At 32.5% G+C, this 15,830-nt stretch overlaps 1 protein-coding gene across 1 annotated transcript in view; it reads left to right on the top strand.

Moving 5' to 3' along the window:
* Window positions 1–1,465: 1,465 nt before the first annotated feature.
* Window positions 1,466–15,830, top strand: part of LOC145267134 (ubiquitin domain-containing protein 2-like) — a 173,406-nt gene continuing 159,041 nt past the window's right edge. Inside the window, exon 1 of the mRNA XM_080123170.1 lies at window positions 1,466–2,044. Coding sequence (XP_079979296.1) covers window positions 1,978–2,044 — 67 coding nt within the window. The 5' untranslated portion in view covers window positions 1,466–1,977. The remainder of the gene's footprint in view (window positions 2,045–15,830) is intronic.

Raw genomic sequence — 15,830 nt, 5'->3', positions numbered from 1 at the left:
TGGCCACTTTACTCCAAACCGATATTTACAGTAACTTATAATACTTAGATTTTTTTAAATCGCAAATGATTAGGTTAACAAAACAAAATTGTTATTAACTAATTGGTACTAGCGCACTTATTGATCCGTGCCGTGCTGAAATAATGACGTTATTATTTAAAAAGCCATTCTTAACATGGAGAAGGGGAGGGTGTTTTGTACCTAACCTTACAATTGAATAAAAAAAACATACCATAAATCTTTAATTAAACTTGGAAATACAATTTAAAAAATAGCGTGGATCAGTAAGTGCACTAGCACTAGGTGTGTCAGAAATTTCGTGAAAATAGTGAATAATTCCACCCTATCTTTCCAAGCTTATAACTCCTCGAAAAATGTAATTCAAGCCCTATTTTGTTTTCAATTAAAGGAGCAAGGACCAAGGTTTCATTAAAAAACAAAACAAAAAAAAACATGTTTTTTTTTAAAAGCTTTTAAACTTCGGACTTTACAGGTAAATTTCTAAAAAATAGTTCGTTTTTTTGTTTTAAATTTGAATATATTATTTATTGACCTTTTCTCTTCAATTTGTGATATATAAGACTTTGGTGCATAAATTAATTATTTACTTTTTAATAGACATTTAAAAATGGGAGGCGTGAATTATTCGACCCCCTGTCTTTCCAAGCTCATAACTCATCGAAAAATGTAATTCAAGCCCTAATTTTTTTTTCAATTAAAGGAGCAAGGACCAAGGTTCCATTAAAAAGAAAGAAAGAAAAAACAAATAACGTGGTTAAAAAAAAAAGGTTTTAAACTTCAAACTTTACAGGTAAAATTCTAAAAAACACTACGTTTTTTTTTTGTTTTAAATTTTAATATATTATTTATTGACCTTTTCTCTTCAATTTGTGAGTAAATTAATTATTTACTTTTCGGTGAGTAAATTAATTATTTACTTTTTAATAGAATCTTGAAAATGAGGGGGGGGTGAATTTAAAAAATGTTTGTCTAAAATATTATATTCGGTTTATTGGAAAGAACATAAAATTTCACATTGACCCTGAACATATCGTAAAAATAGAATCAATAGAAAAATTTTGATAGATTTGTAAAGTTTAAAAATTGAAAAATATTGAGTTCGGAAAATTCATTACTGTTTTTAAAAAAACTTTAATAGTTTATTTTGGAAGTATAATCCATAAAGAAAATAAATAACCCACTTTTAACAGAGAAATAACGAGATTTTTATATTTTATTCGGAGTTTCGTCTTAGGGGTGTCAAAAATTCCTACAAAAATTCTGATACTAGCACCAACTAATTTCCCAACTGTATTTTCTTTAAAATATTTAATGTCGTTCATCGTTTGTCGTTTAGAATTGTTAGCATGAAGCGACCAACAATCCTTATATATTACTTCGAGTCAGCTGCTCCTTATATTATATACTGAGTTACCTCCCTTATTGTTATACGCGCGTGCGCGCATTCTTGATGATAGAACCGGCAGTTTTTTAAGAGAAGCTTACGGTACTAACAAATTCTATTACTGTCGTCTAAAAAATAAATGCATAAACAACTTCTTTCTGTGTTACATTCTGTTGTTTTAGTTGTAATTATTTTAATGATGATCATATCTACTGTAAAAAAGAGAGATTACCGACGATAGATGGTAGTTCAGTTTTGGGAGACTGCAACTTTTCAGGTTGTAACAAGATGATTGAACGAGTATAGTTGAGGTAGGAAAATGCGGGTGGGGATCTTTATTTTTGACCAATCAAATCGTTACATTCCCATTCGCTGCGGACTGTTAGCATTGTGACGTCATTCACCGAAAAAAAAAAACAACAAAACAACAACAACAACAACAAAAACTCCAAAATCTTGTCTCATCTCGAGTTGGCTTTTCTCGGACGACTTTTGTCGAAAGGGGGTTCCCTTGTGTACGGCAAGATTTTTTTTCTGGGGCTCAACTGTTCTCCACCTTTCCCCCAGATGAAATGGGAGGGTGTATTGGAGCACATAGAGATAACGGTCCACCTTCCGGGGAATCTTCCGATGTCACAGGTAGGCCACTCTCATACCGAATTCTGTATTTTTTTCCTCCCCAGTTTCCTGTTTTTGTTTAGTTTTCTTATGAATTAAAAAAATGTAAACAACCTGGATATATCTTTATAAATATATTTATAATCATTTCGTGAAAAATAGAGTACCCTTCATCACATCAGGATTTATATCTTTAATCGAATTCGCATACGATGAATAAAAATTGTCCATGTTTTTTAAAAATATTAAACATTTTCAGTCATACTGACCGCCATCAACAGGAAACAAACGATCATGAAACGAATAGTCACTTTCATTTTAATAATAAAAGCAAATAAACTGTAATCACACAAGTTAAAAGAAAATATTTAATCATTAAGTAGTTCAATACGTTATTAGTATGATTAGTTTTTAAACAATTTTACGAATAGATTTCTATTTCGATGAATGATTTTTATTGATTTTAGTTGTATTACGACTACTACTAACTTAAACATTGCTATGTAAGCTTCTCTCTTGAAGTTTGGATCAGAAAAAAAACCTTGATAAACGTGCTAATTATTAAATACGTATTATTTGAATTGTTTTCTATTAATAAAAATAATTTATAACTAAAAGCTGTGTGTTTTTGGTGATAGTTTTCATGTAATTTTTAAAAGATTGATGTGAAAATAATATTAGGTTGTATTTGCAGCATCATAGTAACGTTTTCTATGCGAAACCAACAACTCGGTTTCTTCATTTGAAATTCTTTTTACGCAAACTAATTTTTCACGGTCAGAAATTCCATGTTTATTTCAAAAATAAAAATGAACATATTCTATTTCGGAATTTAAAATTCTATGATTAAATCGTCTATTAATGATGCTAAATTCATCTTTCTGCTAACTTCATCTTTATTGAAGGGTAGATAACTGAGTTAATCCTAAACGTGTGTTTATTATATGAATGGTGAAGCCAGTACACACACACACACACACACACACACACACACACACACAATGTGTGCTATTTTACTTGTTTAATTTGTTTGCGATACTTTGGAAGTAGTTGAGAATTATTTGGTATTTTTTTACGACCTGCCTCAGCGTAGTATAAGCACCCCCAACCTCGAAAGCATTCTTAAGATGGGGGGGGGGTTGGGGGTGTTTATTCCGAAAGCCGTTTTTAACATAGATAGGTTGGGGCATTTAAAAAAAATACCAATAATTTTACTCTTCACTAATGTGATGCTGAGCCCCTAAGTGAGGAACGACATCAGCATGTACATATTTTTAAATTTTAATTATTCTCAGATACGTGTTTGTTTCGTCATTTTATTAATTATCAGCGTGGCTGAAATTAACGAGATGTAAAAACCAGGACCTTAGAGTCTGAAGCTAATTCCTTCTAGTGCATGGATATCGTTCAAATCATAGCCAAGCTGATGAGCTGCACTAATGGCGAAACACCTGTCCATGGATAACTATTTTCTCTCGTTAACAAGAAAACCAAACTCTAAATTGAAACAATACCGAATTAAAACAGCACATTTTGTATAAATAAGGAACTATGCGTTCTCCGATTGGATGCATAAAAAAATAATACTTGATATAATTCGGAGACAGTTGATCGATAATATCGTGAAACTGCAGTAAAGTGCTATAACTAAGAAGATTATGTATATATTTACTAAGAAAATTTCTTATATATATATATTACTGTTAGACACATATATTAAAATCTATTATGCATATATTTTGTTTCAACAGTGCTTAATATGTGAGTAAGGTTACATTGTCATCTATAATATAAAAGTGAAAATGTGTGTTAGTGTGTGCGTTTTTTGTGTATGTCCGGCAAAGGTTTTTAGAGGTGGGGGGACGCTTGGTGGGTGGGTTACTGTTTCTTAGAACCTTTTATATACTTCCTAGATTATAATATCTACGATTTACGAAAGGAGGTCACATCTATCTTTTATTTGAGCGACTTTTACATGCTATTTTTGCGCTATTTCCTGGTCTCCGCATGTTTGCTTGGCTTTTCCGTATAAAAAAGCGAAACTCAACCCGGAGTAAACATGTATTCCTGGCACTTGTGGCAGGGACATACAGAAAGCAATGAGCTTTGATCAATATGGGGAAAACCCGTTATATTAGACAATTGCTATTCATTTGGACACTCCTCTTTTTATGGGGAGCTGGTTTTCCTCAACATTTTAGGGAAACTGATTTGCAGCCAAAGTTAAGTGTGGGATTTCATTCCCCCACAGCTTGACGTTTGACCTCATTAAATTCATGCACCTATCACTTAACTTTTTAATTGTTTAATTTCAACCATTCTCACTTCCGCTGCCCTTGTAGCATCGAGATAAGTTATCACGCTTTTTTTCCGCCTTTGCCTGAAGGCTTCGAATTCGAGCCTATCTACATACCAAAACTTTTTTTTTTCTTTTACACCTCCAAACACCTGGGCAACGCCCGACACCCCCGCTAGTCTATTATATAAATCTCACCTGTCTGTTTAAATGTATGTATATATGTCTGCCTAAAACTTTCAACAGAGGCGACAGATTTTCACAAGATTGGTATCGTTTTGAAGCTTGACCCTTGGACGACAAATATCGAAAAATTGCATAAGGTACGTGTACAGTTTAATCAAAATATTAAAAAATGAAAATATAGAAAAAAAAAAGTTATATTGTACGTATCCGTTTTGACATGAAGATCTCTGAAAAAAAATTTCACTTAATTTGATCGAGTAGTTTTTTTTTTTTTACAGCGGAAAAACACGTTTTTATGAGAGCGTGTTGAAGGCAGACATCTTGGATTTGTTTGAAATTTTTGTTTGAATTTTAGAAATGACACGGGAGATAACTCCATGTAAAGCGCCGACACTCCCTCCCCATCTTTAATACTAGCTTTTCTTCCTAAAAATCAAACCTTTTGCTCGGTATCATAACAAATTGTTTTTTCGCTGTAAAACAAAAACTACTTGATGAAATTAAGTGAAATTTTTTTTTGGAGAACTTCATTCCGTAACAAATACATACAATTTAAACTTATTTTGATATTTTCATTTTTAATGTCTTGACTAAACTGTACAACTAAGTACCTTGCATAAAAACATTAATTTCTTCACCCTCAACTGGGCACTTTTCTACAAGGAGGGGTTGCTTTTTTTGCTGATATTTTTGAAAGTCATCCTCTCTTTTTGATTAACTACCCTTAATTTAAACCTTTGCCACTTTCGGTTTGGCAATGGATGCGACAGCAAAGACATCACTTTTTTTTTTCACATTCTTTTTCTCTTCGTGATACGGGTTCGAGCCTGCCTACTACCACTTTTTTTTTTTTTTGCTCAGCACACATCTCCAAACACTGGCCATCCAGGCTAGTAGATTCATAAATCAAGAAAATGGCTGAAGAGTGATTAATCAAATTTAGCCCAGGGTTTTTTCTCCTTGTTACGAAACCATGTGAGCTGAAATTTTGTACAATTATATAGTATTTTTAAAAATAAATATTAATCATTTTTTATACCTAAAGACACTAGTGCTTCATGCTTATGCAATCACCAGTGTAGGAAGTGATAATTACTGCTGGTCGCAGGACTCGAACCCACTCAACAAATTCAATCTTGGCTTTGCAGGCTAGAGTTCTTCCCCTCGGAATTAACATTTAAATGAAAATGAATAAGGTTACTCCTGTAACCATGTAAGTGGGCTTGTCATAATGTTAACAAGCAATGAGAAGATTCAAACAAACAGGAAGTTTGTGAATGATGCACTCAACTAATTTGCGGGTTCATTGTCTATTCAGAAATAGGGCTCAACTTTAATTTTACTTGGTTCAAATTGATTCAAATAAAAAGTTAAGCTAAATATTTAATATTTAGAATCACCGTTTTTACTGGACATTTCTATCGAATGAATTGAAATTGTTCTAACTTTTCTAGATGTATGTGTAAAAAAAATTTAGGTGCACGTATGGAAGTGGTACCCCCCCCCACTATATTATTTTATTTTTGTTTTTCTTTAAATTTTTTAGTGGATTATTATCGTATGGACACTAGCCTACCAGGTTATCAAAAACTTTTTAAAAAAATCAATATTTAAATATTTTTAGGGTGCTTCTAATGCAATGGTCTAGTAAATCGATCATCCATTTTAGAACCACTCAACGTTTTTAAGACAAATTTTGCAAATTTAAAGTAGTTTAGCCTTTTTGGAATTTCGCTTTCTCCGATTATTTTCTATACATACTTATGATTATCTTCAAATTTTGTCACCCAACATTTACAAAGGTTTTTTTCTTCTTTTTTTAAATACACATTCTTCAAGTTGTGTCACCCGACATTTAAAATCTAAACTTTAAAAAGTAAATTTTTAGAGGTATTCAGGTCTGTATTCTGTATTGCGTTCACTGGTCGCCATGTTTGTTTTTGTGTGCATATTCAGAATTGCACCTATGGGGATAAAAAAAAATTCCTTATGGTATATCTACTTGTCACCGAATGAAGATGGTATTCCAAAAATCATGAAAATTGATCAAGTATGTTTTTTCATCATGTGCTCCGTTATGCCAACTGAAGATGCCTCAACATCTTTCAGTAAATCAATGACTTTTATAGGTTTTTGGGTATCCTGAAAAGGAATATTGCAAGGAAAATTAGCGCAGACAAATAGTTTTTGAGACATAAATACCTATATTTTGAAATGTAAATCACTGGCGGCCATGTTTGAGCAGGCGGTATATGAAAGCGGCAAACCCTCAGTTTTTTCAATGCAATTCTGAAAGCCGTTCTTAACATGGGGAGGTTGGAGGTGTTTATTCCAAAAGCCGTTCTTAACATGTTAGAGGTTGGGGATGTTTATTCTGAAAGGCATTTCCTTATTTTCAACCTCCCCATGTCAAGAATGGCTTCCGGAATAAACAGGTTGGACAACCAGTGCACATTGTCCGAATTTTCTTGAATTTGAATTCTTGAAAGTAATTTTTTGGTGGAGTTCGCAAGAAATGACGTTGGATAAACATTTGCATTTCGTAGACTTAACTTCACAGTCCGTCTGCGCATGCTCACTGAACCATTTCATCGAAACAACAGATGGCGGCCAATTCAAACTACTAGAAATTACATTGCATAATGCAGGTTTTTATGCCTTGAAAACTATTTGGCTGCACTAATTTTCCCTGCGATATTCGTTTTCAACATACTTGAAAACCTAGAAAGATCGTCATTTTTTTTAGAAAATGTGCAGGTGCCTTCAGTTGGCGTAACGGAGCACATTGACCTTTTTTTTATTTAAGAAATTCAAATTTTACGCTTTTTAGCAATAACTTATTGTTTCAGTCATTTGTTTCTGGAGATATTAACAAGGGGAGGTAATCAGTGATTTATTTGATTTCCTTCAGATTTTGTTTTAAACTTATATAAACTTCTAAAATGTCTTAATTTATATATTTTATTTTCTGAAAAAAAAACTTATGTTAATCTATTATTATTTTGTTTTAAAACATACGTTCATGTTCTCTTTCCAAAATTAAAAAAAAATAAACAGATGAAGAGTCCGCCCTTATTCAGCCTTGCTTTCATTTTACCATCACTGTTAATTTTTCTCCCTCATTCAAAACGAGTAAAATTTTATTTTCTTGAATAATAATAATAAAAAAAATACTTGGTCAAAGTATAGATATGACACTAATTTTCAACACTTCTAACAAAAATATAAATAAAAACTAGTAAAATAAAATAAACTTATCGTAAACTTATCTGTATTAAAGAAGAATCAGGGTTTGAATTGCATATAAACATTTTACACTCCATAAAACTGGCGATATTTTATTTGAATATCGAAACTTGACAAAACTTTACAAAATAACATTAAACATTAAAAATATAGGGAAAAGAAGTCAGTACAAATATACATTATACCTTGTTAAAGTTTTGGGTCAAGTGAAATATAGCAGTAAAAATCTTACCTTTGGCTTGAAACATTATGAAAAAGATATATATAGGTGTGTGTGTATGTATGTATATATATATATATATATATATATATATATATATATATATATATATATATGTATATATATTTGTTTTTCGTCGATTCATACGTTGAGTCATTTGAAAAATTAGGTATGAATTTGTCAACATCATCATTATCATGTACTGGATATGTGTGAGTCTAAAACAAACTGTTTATTTAAAAAAAAAAAAATCCAAGCGTCTGTAAATCATATTAATTGGACTATTGTTTTTTGTTGATTCGTATGTTGAATTATTTGGAAAATTATGTGTGAATTTGTCAACATGATCATCATCATGTATATGTGTGTGTACGTATGTATAGGCATATGTATGTATGTGCATATTTGTGTGCCTCTACGTGATTATGTTTGCATGTATGTGCACATGCATACGTATGTTGGTGTACATCTGTATGTACGCATGTGTTTATTGTCATGTGTATGTGGGGTGGAGAGGGCTCCCGTAAGCCATGGTGAAGGCAACCCCTGTAGAAGCAAATCTTAGATTTAAAAAAAAATAAATAAATAAAATAATATGGGAGACCAGTACCCGCATTAAGCTGGTCTGCAGTTTTCCTTGTTGCTGGCTATCTTGCTCTTGCTTGTTGCTGGATGTCAACATTTTGAACCGAGAGAGAGATTTAACTGTCGTACAAAGCTAAAACTCTGTAACATCATCTGTGTATAGATACTCCCTCAGCTATGGAAAAGTTGTGACGCGTGTAGCCCTGAAATGCTGGAAGCATGTAATAATTGATCTGCCATCATTATATGTATATATTTATGTATAGGTGTATGTATGTTCATGTACAGGTGTATGTATATGTGTGTATATCTATGTGTATATGTATGTATGTATATGTATATACGTATATATATATTGTTTGTATGTATGTGTATATATGTGTGTGTATGTGCATATATGCATGTATATGTATGTATGTGCATGTTTGTATATTCATGTATGTATATGTAGGTAAGTGTATGTATATATATATATATATATATATATATATATGTGCATATATAATCAATGGTAGTCAAAACAAATCATGGGTAATCAAAACAAAAAACAAAAAAAACTAACGTAAGGCAAACGAACGATGTTAAATGTAAAAATCTGAAAAATACAAACAAAAAAGAAAACAGAAAAATGAACGTTAAAACTTCTGAAAAATAACCCCCCCCCCCCAAAAAAAAAAAAACGTGAAAAATGGCTTAAATAAGCCTGTTTCAATATTAAAATTTAAAAAATTGGTGGGTACCCGGGTGTTTTTCGGTGTGTGTGGTCGGTGTTAATGAAAACCTAAGAATTAGCGAAGTAAAAAAAAAAAACCCAGAAAAACGAACGTTACGTGAAAAATGGCTTAAATAACCCTGTTTCAATATTAGAATTTAAAAACTCGAAAAAAAAAAAGAAGACATCTCACACTACGATTTGAACCCAAAACGTTTAGATAATGACTCAACGCTCTAACCAACTGAGCTAACACGATGCACATGAAATTGTGTCAGTTCCTCAAATATTTAAATTAAAGGTTATGACGTCGTCTGACACATGCATAGAACCGATCTCGTAATGAGAGGACGGTTTTTGCTGACCCCACCCTCCACCCTGTAGAAATGTGTTGATTTCAGGGTGAAAAAATTAACGTTTTTGGCCAATTTTTCGATATTTGTTGGCCGAAGGATGGGATTTTCATATGAGACCAAGTTTGTCAATTTTTGTTCAGTCTGTCGAAAGTTTTTAGTAGACACACAAACATACATACATACATTTTCACTTATATATATATAGAAGATATGTATGTATGCCATTGACCGTCTTGTGTATGTTTATGTATGTATATGTATGTGTATTATGTATTGTGTATGTATGTATACATATATGTGTGTTATATGTATGTATGTGCATATATGTATATATGCATGCATGCATATATATCATTCAACCACGGTAGTGGTTGAATATATGCTTAAGTCCGAAATTGAATGAATCGCGACACTTTCAAACCCCCACCACTAATTCCGTTCGCAACCAAATTTCAAACAGGTTATATAGTTGGATAGAACACCTCATTAGCTACATTTTGAAAAAAAATGTCGAAAATTGGTTCAGTAGAAAAAAAGTTACAACAAAATATGTGGGTTCACAAACAGGAGAGTAAGTACATAAGTGACTAACGCTTTTTTTTTTATTTTGCATAACTTTGTTTTGTATATAAATATTTTTTACTGCGATTTTGCCAATATGACATGTTAGCGTAACGTTTAGAGTACCGGGGGTTGGTGGAAAGATTTTAGGTTCAATCCCGTGTATCGTTTTTTTTTATAATTAAAAAACCGAATTTTTTTTTAATAACTAATTTTTTTAACTCTCCTTATGATTTTATAGCGAAAAATGGTGAATTTATCGATTAAAAATATTAGTGAATTCTCCGATGTACATATTCTTTGAATGAACTCAAATTTTTCGTTATCACATTTGATGAAAAATGCAGTCATTACCCCTAACAGACTTGCCTCCTGTGAAAGTTTCAATTTCTGTCCACTCAGAAAAAGGTCACCAAGTTGGCAATTCCTTTTATATGTAAACAAGACCATTTCTGTTTTACGGCTACTGAATTCTAATTCATTTCGATTAGACCATTTATTAGGAATATTTAATGCCATTTTGGCAATGTGTCTGACCAATGATGCTTTTGAACCCGCGGCCAGCACTGCGATGTCATCAGCATTAGCCTGGGCATAAATATTCCTATTTTTAAACTCCTTTGAAAGAGGATTCAGCATACAGTTCCATAGTAAAGGTGATAAAATCCCACTTTGGGGGTTTCATTTAACTACTTCCCTTTTAACAGTTGCCCTCAATAGTTCTACTTGAACTGTTCTCTGCCTCACCATATACTCAATCCATCGGATGAGTACTGGTGGCACATTGAGTTCTCGTAGCGACTTGAACATACTACTGAAGGGTATGTTGTCAAAAGCTCCAACGATATCTAAAAAGACACCGAGTGCCATATTCTTTTTTGTTAGTTTACGCCCTATACAGATCACGAATTCATGAACCGCAATCTCAGTAGAGACCCTGGCTCGGAACTACTGTGATTGAATGATAAATATTGCATAAATGTGTGGTTGAGAGCTATTTTTTTTTGACAATCATTAATAAATATTATAAATTTATATATTAATACAATAGCAATGCCTGGAAAAATCATGAATTATATGGAAAAATGCGCGCATGAAAAGTAATATTCTTAAGATTTTATTAAACCTGGAAAAGTAAAGAACAAGATATTCTAGTAAAGTAAAAAATAAGAATTTTTTAGACTTAAAATATTGCAGCTAAAAATAAAATTTGAATTTTATAATTTACATAAAAATGAATAATTTAATTATATCATAATTAGGATCATTTAATTCATTTTTATGTAAATTATAAAATTATTAATTCCATCTACTAACTAACTAACTAATGAATTAATTTTATTCAAACAATTTTCACTACATAACTATATGCAAATAATAGGGAGGAAATAAGTTCAATCCAGCGACTGACACCATTTCTAACTAAACAATAAACAACAACATATGCAAATAATAAATAAAATATTTATCAATATTAAAATTTTATTTTTAGCTGCAATATTTTAAGTCTAAAAAATTCTTATTTTTTACTTTACTAGAATATCTTGTTCTTTACTTTTCCAGGTTTAATAAAATCTTAAGAATATTACTTTTCATGCGCGCATTTTTCCATATAATATATGTATGTATACTAATGACCGTCTTCAGTGTCATGTCTGTTTGAGAGTGTGAATTTTGCCGGCAGGACTAAAGTCATTTTCGGCTCATGGACTTTCAGTGCCTGAGGGAGTGGCACTCGTCTGGGAAGACGTTGCAATCATCATATATATATATATATATATATATATATATATATATATATATATATAAACTTATATTTAAGCGGACAACACCTAAAAGAATTAACTTTCATTATCTATGGACGACCCCAAGCTAAGTGACCAATATGTTATGTGGCCAAAGATACATCACCTGAAAGTACTTCTTTCAAACTCCTCAGCTTAACGTTCACAGAGAACATGAGTTGGAACAGATACATCGAGAGCATTGCCAGGGTTGCTGCAAGGAAGGTGGGCTCTCTCTACCGTGCTAGAAAGTTACTTATGCCTGAAAGTATCCTGTGCCTCTATAAGGCCACCATTCGCCCATGTATAGAATATGGTTGTCACATTTGGGCTGGTGCATCTGCTACTAGTCTTTTACTCCTGGACAGGGTTCAAAAGAGAGTCTCCAACCTGAAAGGTCCTGAATTGTTATCTAAGCTTTGGCCTATCTCCCATCGACGAAATGTTACATCCCTCTATTTTACAAGTATTTTAATGGTGAATGCTCTGAACTACAAGCCCTTGTATCCACTTGACATAAATACCCCTGACAAACCTGACAAGCAGCAAAATCCCACCCCTATACAGTAGAGATCCCTAGATGTAAGACCTCCTTCTACTCTAATAGTTTCTTCTCCAGAACTGCTAGACTTTGGAACTCCCTTCTGGGTTTCTGCTTTCCCAAATATAGTGACATGCAGAAATTCAAGTGCCACTTCACTGTGTTTTGTTTGGGGTGAAAATGGGAAAAAAATATATAAAAGTTATAACAATTTATTAATTTTCAATATCATAATTTGTAGCCTGAAAAAAAAAAAAAAAGAAATATTCAAATTATTTCTATTAAATTCCTCTTTATTCTAGGAAATATTCATTTTTTAATTCTTAAAACCAAGCATTATTTTAATTTTAACTAAATCGTTAAATTAACTTTATCTGAAACTTATTTTCAATTCAAAATTTTTGATTGGAAACTACAAGTCACTTTTTATTTGATATTAACAGATTGTAAAATCAACCGTACACAAAGAAATTTAATTAATTCTGAACTCATAATTGTTTCTGTTACGTGCTTTAAAAATTATATTTTCGTTCTAACAATGAAGAAACAAGTAATATAGTTTACGCAACGATTTTTATTAGTAAGATGCAAAAATAGAAAAAATTATTCACGTTTGATTTCTAAATATATTTTTTATTTGCTGATTAATGAAAAACAGTATTGATTAAAAATTTGTTTTTTACTTATTAACAGTAAGATTGTTTATTCATAATAAGTTTTAAGAGTAAATCTTCCATATATTTTTTTCACAGGGTCTAAAAAATTCAATCATTAAAAAAAAATTTGGGGGGGAAATATTTTGAAACTTCACAGGTGAAAATTTTTAAATGTAAATACATGTTAAAAAAATTTTCTATAAAACTTAATAATTTTAATATATTTTCCAAAATATTGAGAAAAATCATATACATCAGCAATGATTGTGACCCAAAATTAAATTTTTTTTTTTATTCCAGACAAACAAATAAGCAATTTAATATGTAAAAAATCTAAGATGTCAGTTCTTCTCCCCCTCCCCCCCCAAAAAAATAACACTTCTGATAATATCGCGTTGGGGAACGGGCAAAATATGAAAAAAAATTTGTATATTATTTTATTTCAGTTGGTATATAATTCAGCTTTTTTTCTTTTTTTTTTTTTAAATAAGTCTTTAAAAAAATAACAAAATTGATCAATTATTTGACTTTTGAGAGAATCTTAAAAATCACATTCTTTTCATTGTTTATATCAAAATACGTATCAGGTTGACAAGAAAGTTCTTGTGGTTTTTAACTTTTAAATTCAGATGAACATATCTTGGTCCAAACAAAAATTTATTGATCAAAATAAGCACAATCAGAATCAATGCACTTTTGCAAACAAGTGTATTTCTGCCAGTAACGATGTAAATCTTGTGTTCTGGTAGCTGTGAAGTCGCTGAAGGTGTTTTTGATATCATTTAGGTTTTTGAAGCATTTTTCATGAAGAAAGTTGTTGAGATGCTTAAAAAAGTGGTAGTCGGTAGGTGAGAGGTCTGGAGAGTATGGCAGATGAGGCAGAGTTTTGTAACCAAATTCGTTCAACTTCTGCAGGGTTAGTTTAGCAACATATAGTCAGGCATTATCATGAAAGAGAATTGGGCCTTTTCTATTGACTAATTCTGGGTTTTGTCAAAGTTTTTGATGCATTTGATCCATTTGTTCACAGTACTTTGCCGCCGTAATGGTTTTGCCTACATTCAAAAACTAATGGATGAGACCAGTTGCAGACCATCGAACAGTCAGTATGACCTTCTTTTGATGCAACTTTGGTTTCAGGAATTGTTGTGGAGCTTTGTTGGCATCAACTGAGCTGAGTGTTGCCAGTTGTTGTTTTATCACGTCACAACCCAGTTGAGAAACGGGTTGTTCTTATTGCGTATAAAAAGAAAGCTGACACTTCAGAACAGTGTTTCTTTTGGTTTTCATTCAATTCATGAGGCACCCATTTATCAACTTTTTATTTTCCCAATCTCTCTCAAGTGGTTAGAAATCGTCATGTACATTACATCTAATTCAGAAGCAAAACTTTGTTTTTATTTTGATTATGACTACTAGTTGTATCTAACCATGCATGATGCGCTAATTGTATCTAGCCATGTTTGATGAGTTTATTGTGTGTAACCATGCTTGATAGGTGAGTTGTGTCTGTGTTTAAAGGGTTAGTAACATCTAGCCATATTTTCAGGGCGAGTTGCATCTAATCATGTTTAAATGGCTAGTTGCATCTAGCCATGTTTGAAGGGCTAGTTGCATCTAGCTATGTTTGAAGGGCTAGTTGCATCTAGCCATGTTTGAAGGGCTAGTTGCATCTAGCCATGTTTGAAGGGCTAGTTGCATCTAGCCATGTTTGAAGGGCTAGTTGCATCTAGCCATGTTTGAAGGGCTAGTTGCATCTAGCCGTGTTTGAAGGGCTAGTTGCGTCTAGCCATGTTTGAAGGGCTAGTTGTGTTTAGCTGTGTTTGAAGGGCTAGTTGTATCTAGCTGTGGCAGTGTAATCAGGGCTAGTCAACCAGCTTTGATGTTTACACTTCTGTGTTGGGATCAGTGCGACCCCACCAGATAAAGAGGAGTGGTTTTACAACAGTTACCCTAGCCATCAAATTGATGATCAATGTACGATAAAAGAACTTGTCCAAAATCAACAAGTAGATTTTGTTATTCTTTGATTGGGAGAGTATCAAAATAATGATTCTTGACACAAAAAAGATAAATTGCCTTTATATTCCTTTTAACTATTAACTATTCATCATCATCATCATCATCATCATGCAGTCCGTTAGTCTTGGCGATGACTAGTCAGGACCTTGGTGCTTTATCCTTCGATATTGGTATAGTCCTCTTTCTGTGAAACATCTGGTTATAGGCACCGCATATGTGGATGCTAGGTTGTGTTGTTGATAATGTCTCAGCTCTAAGGCTTCTCCGATCTTCCTCTCTCTTCCTTCCTTCCTTCCACTTGTGGAGAATGTTCCGCTAGCTGCTCCTTTCTTTGGCTTGTTCCTCATAACTCTCGACATTGATGTTCATCGCCTTCAGGTGCCGCTTTGTTACATCTTTGTAGCAAAGCTTCTGACCTCTTATCTTGCGGGTTCTATTTTCCAGTTCCCCGTAGAAGATCATCTTTGGGATTGGGTTGTCTTCCATTCTGGCAATGTGTCCGATCCATTGTAATTGCATAGTAGCAAGGGTAGCTTCCATGCTGTCTAGGTTTACTCTCCTGAGAACTTCCATGTTTGAGACGTAGTCACTCCATTTGATCTTTATGATCCTTCTCAGGTGTCTCTTTGATGAAGCAGCATT

Source organism: Euprymna scolopes, chromosome 42 (assembly GCF_053919585.1).
Source record: "Euprymna scolopes isolate OS-2025 chromosome 42, ASM5391958v1, whole genome shotgun sequence".
Lineage (NCBI taxonomy): Eukaryota > Metazoa > Mollusca > Cephalopoda > Sepiida > Sepiolidae > Euprymna > Euprymna scolopes.
This window is presented reverse-complemented; position numbering and strand designations above follow the sequence as displayed.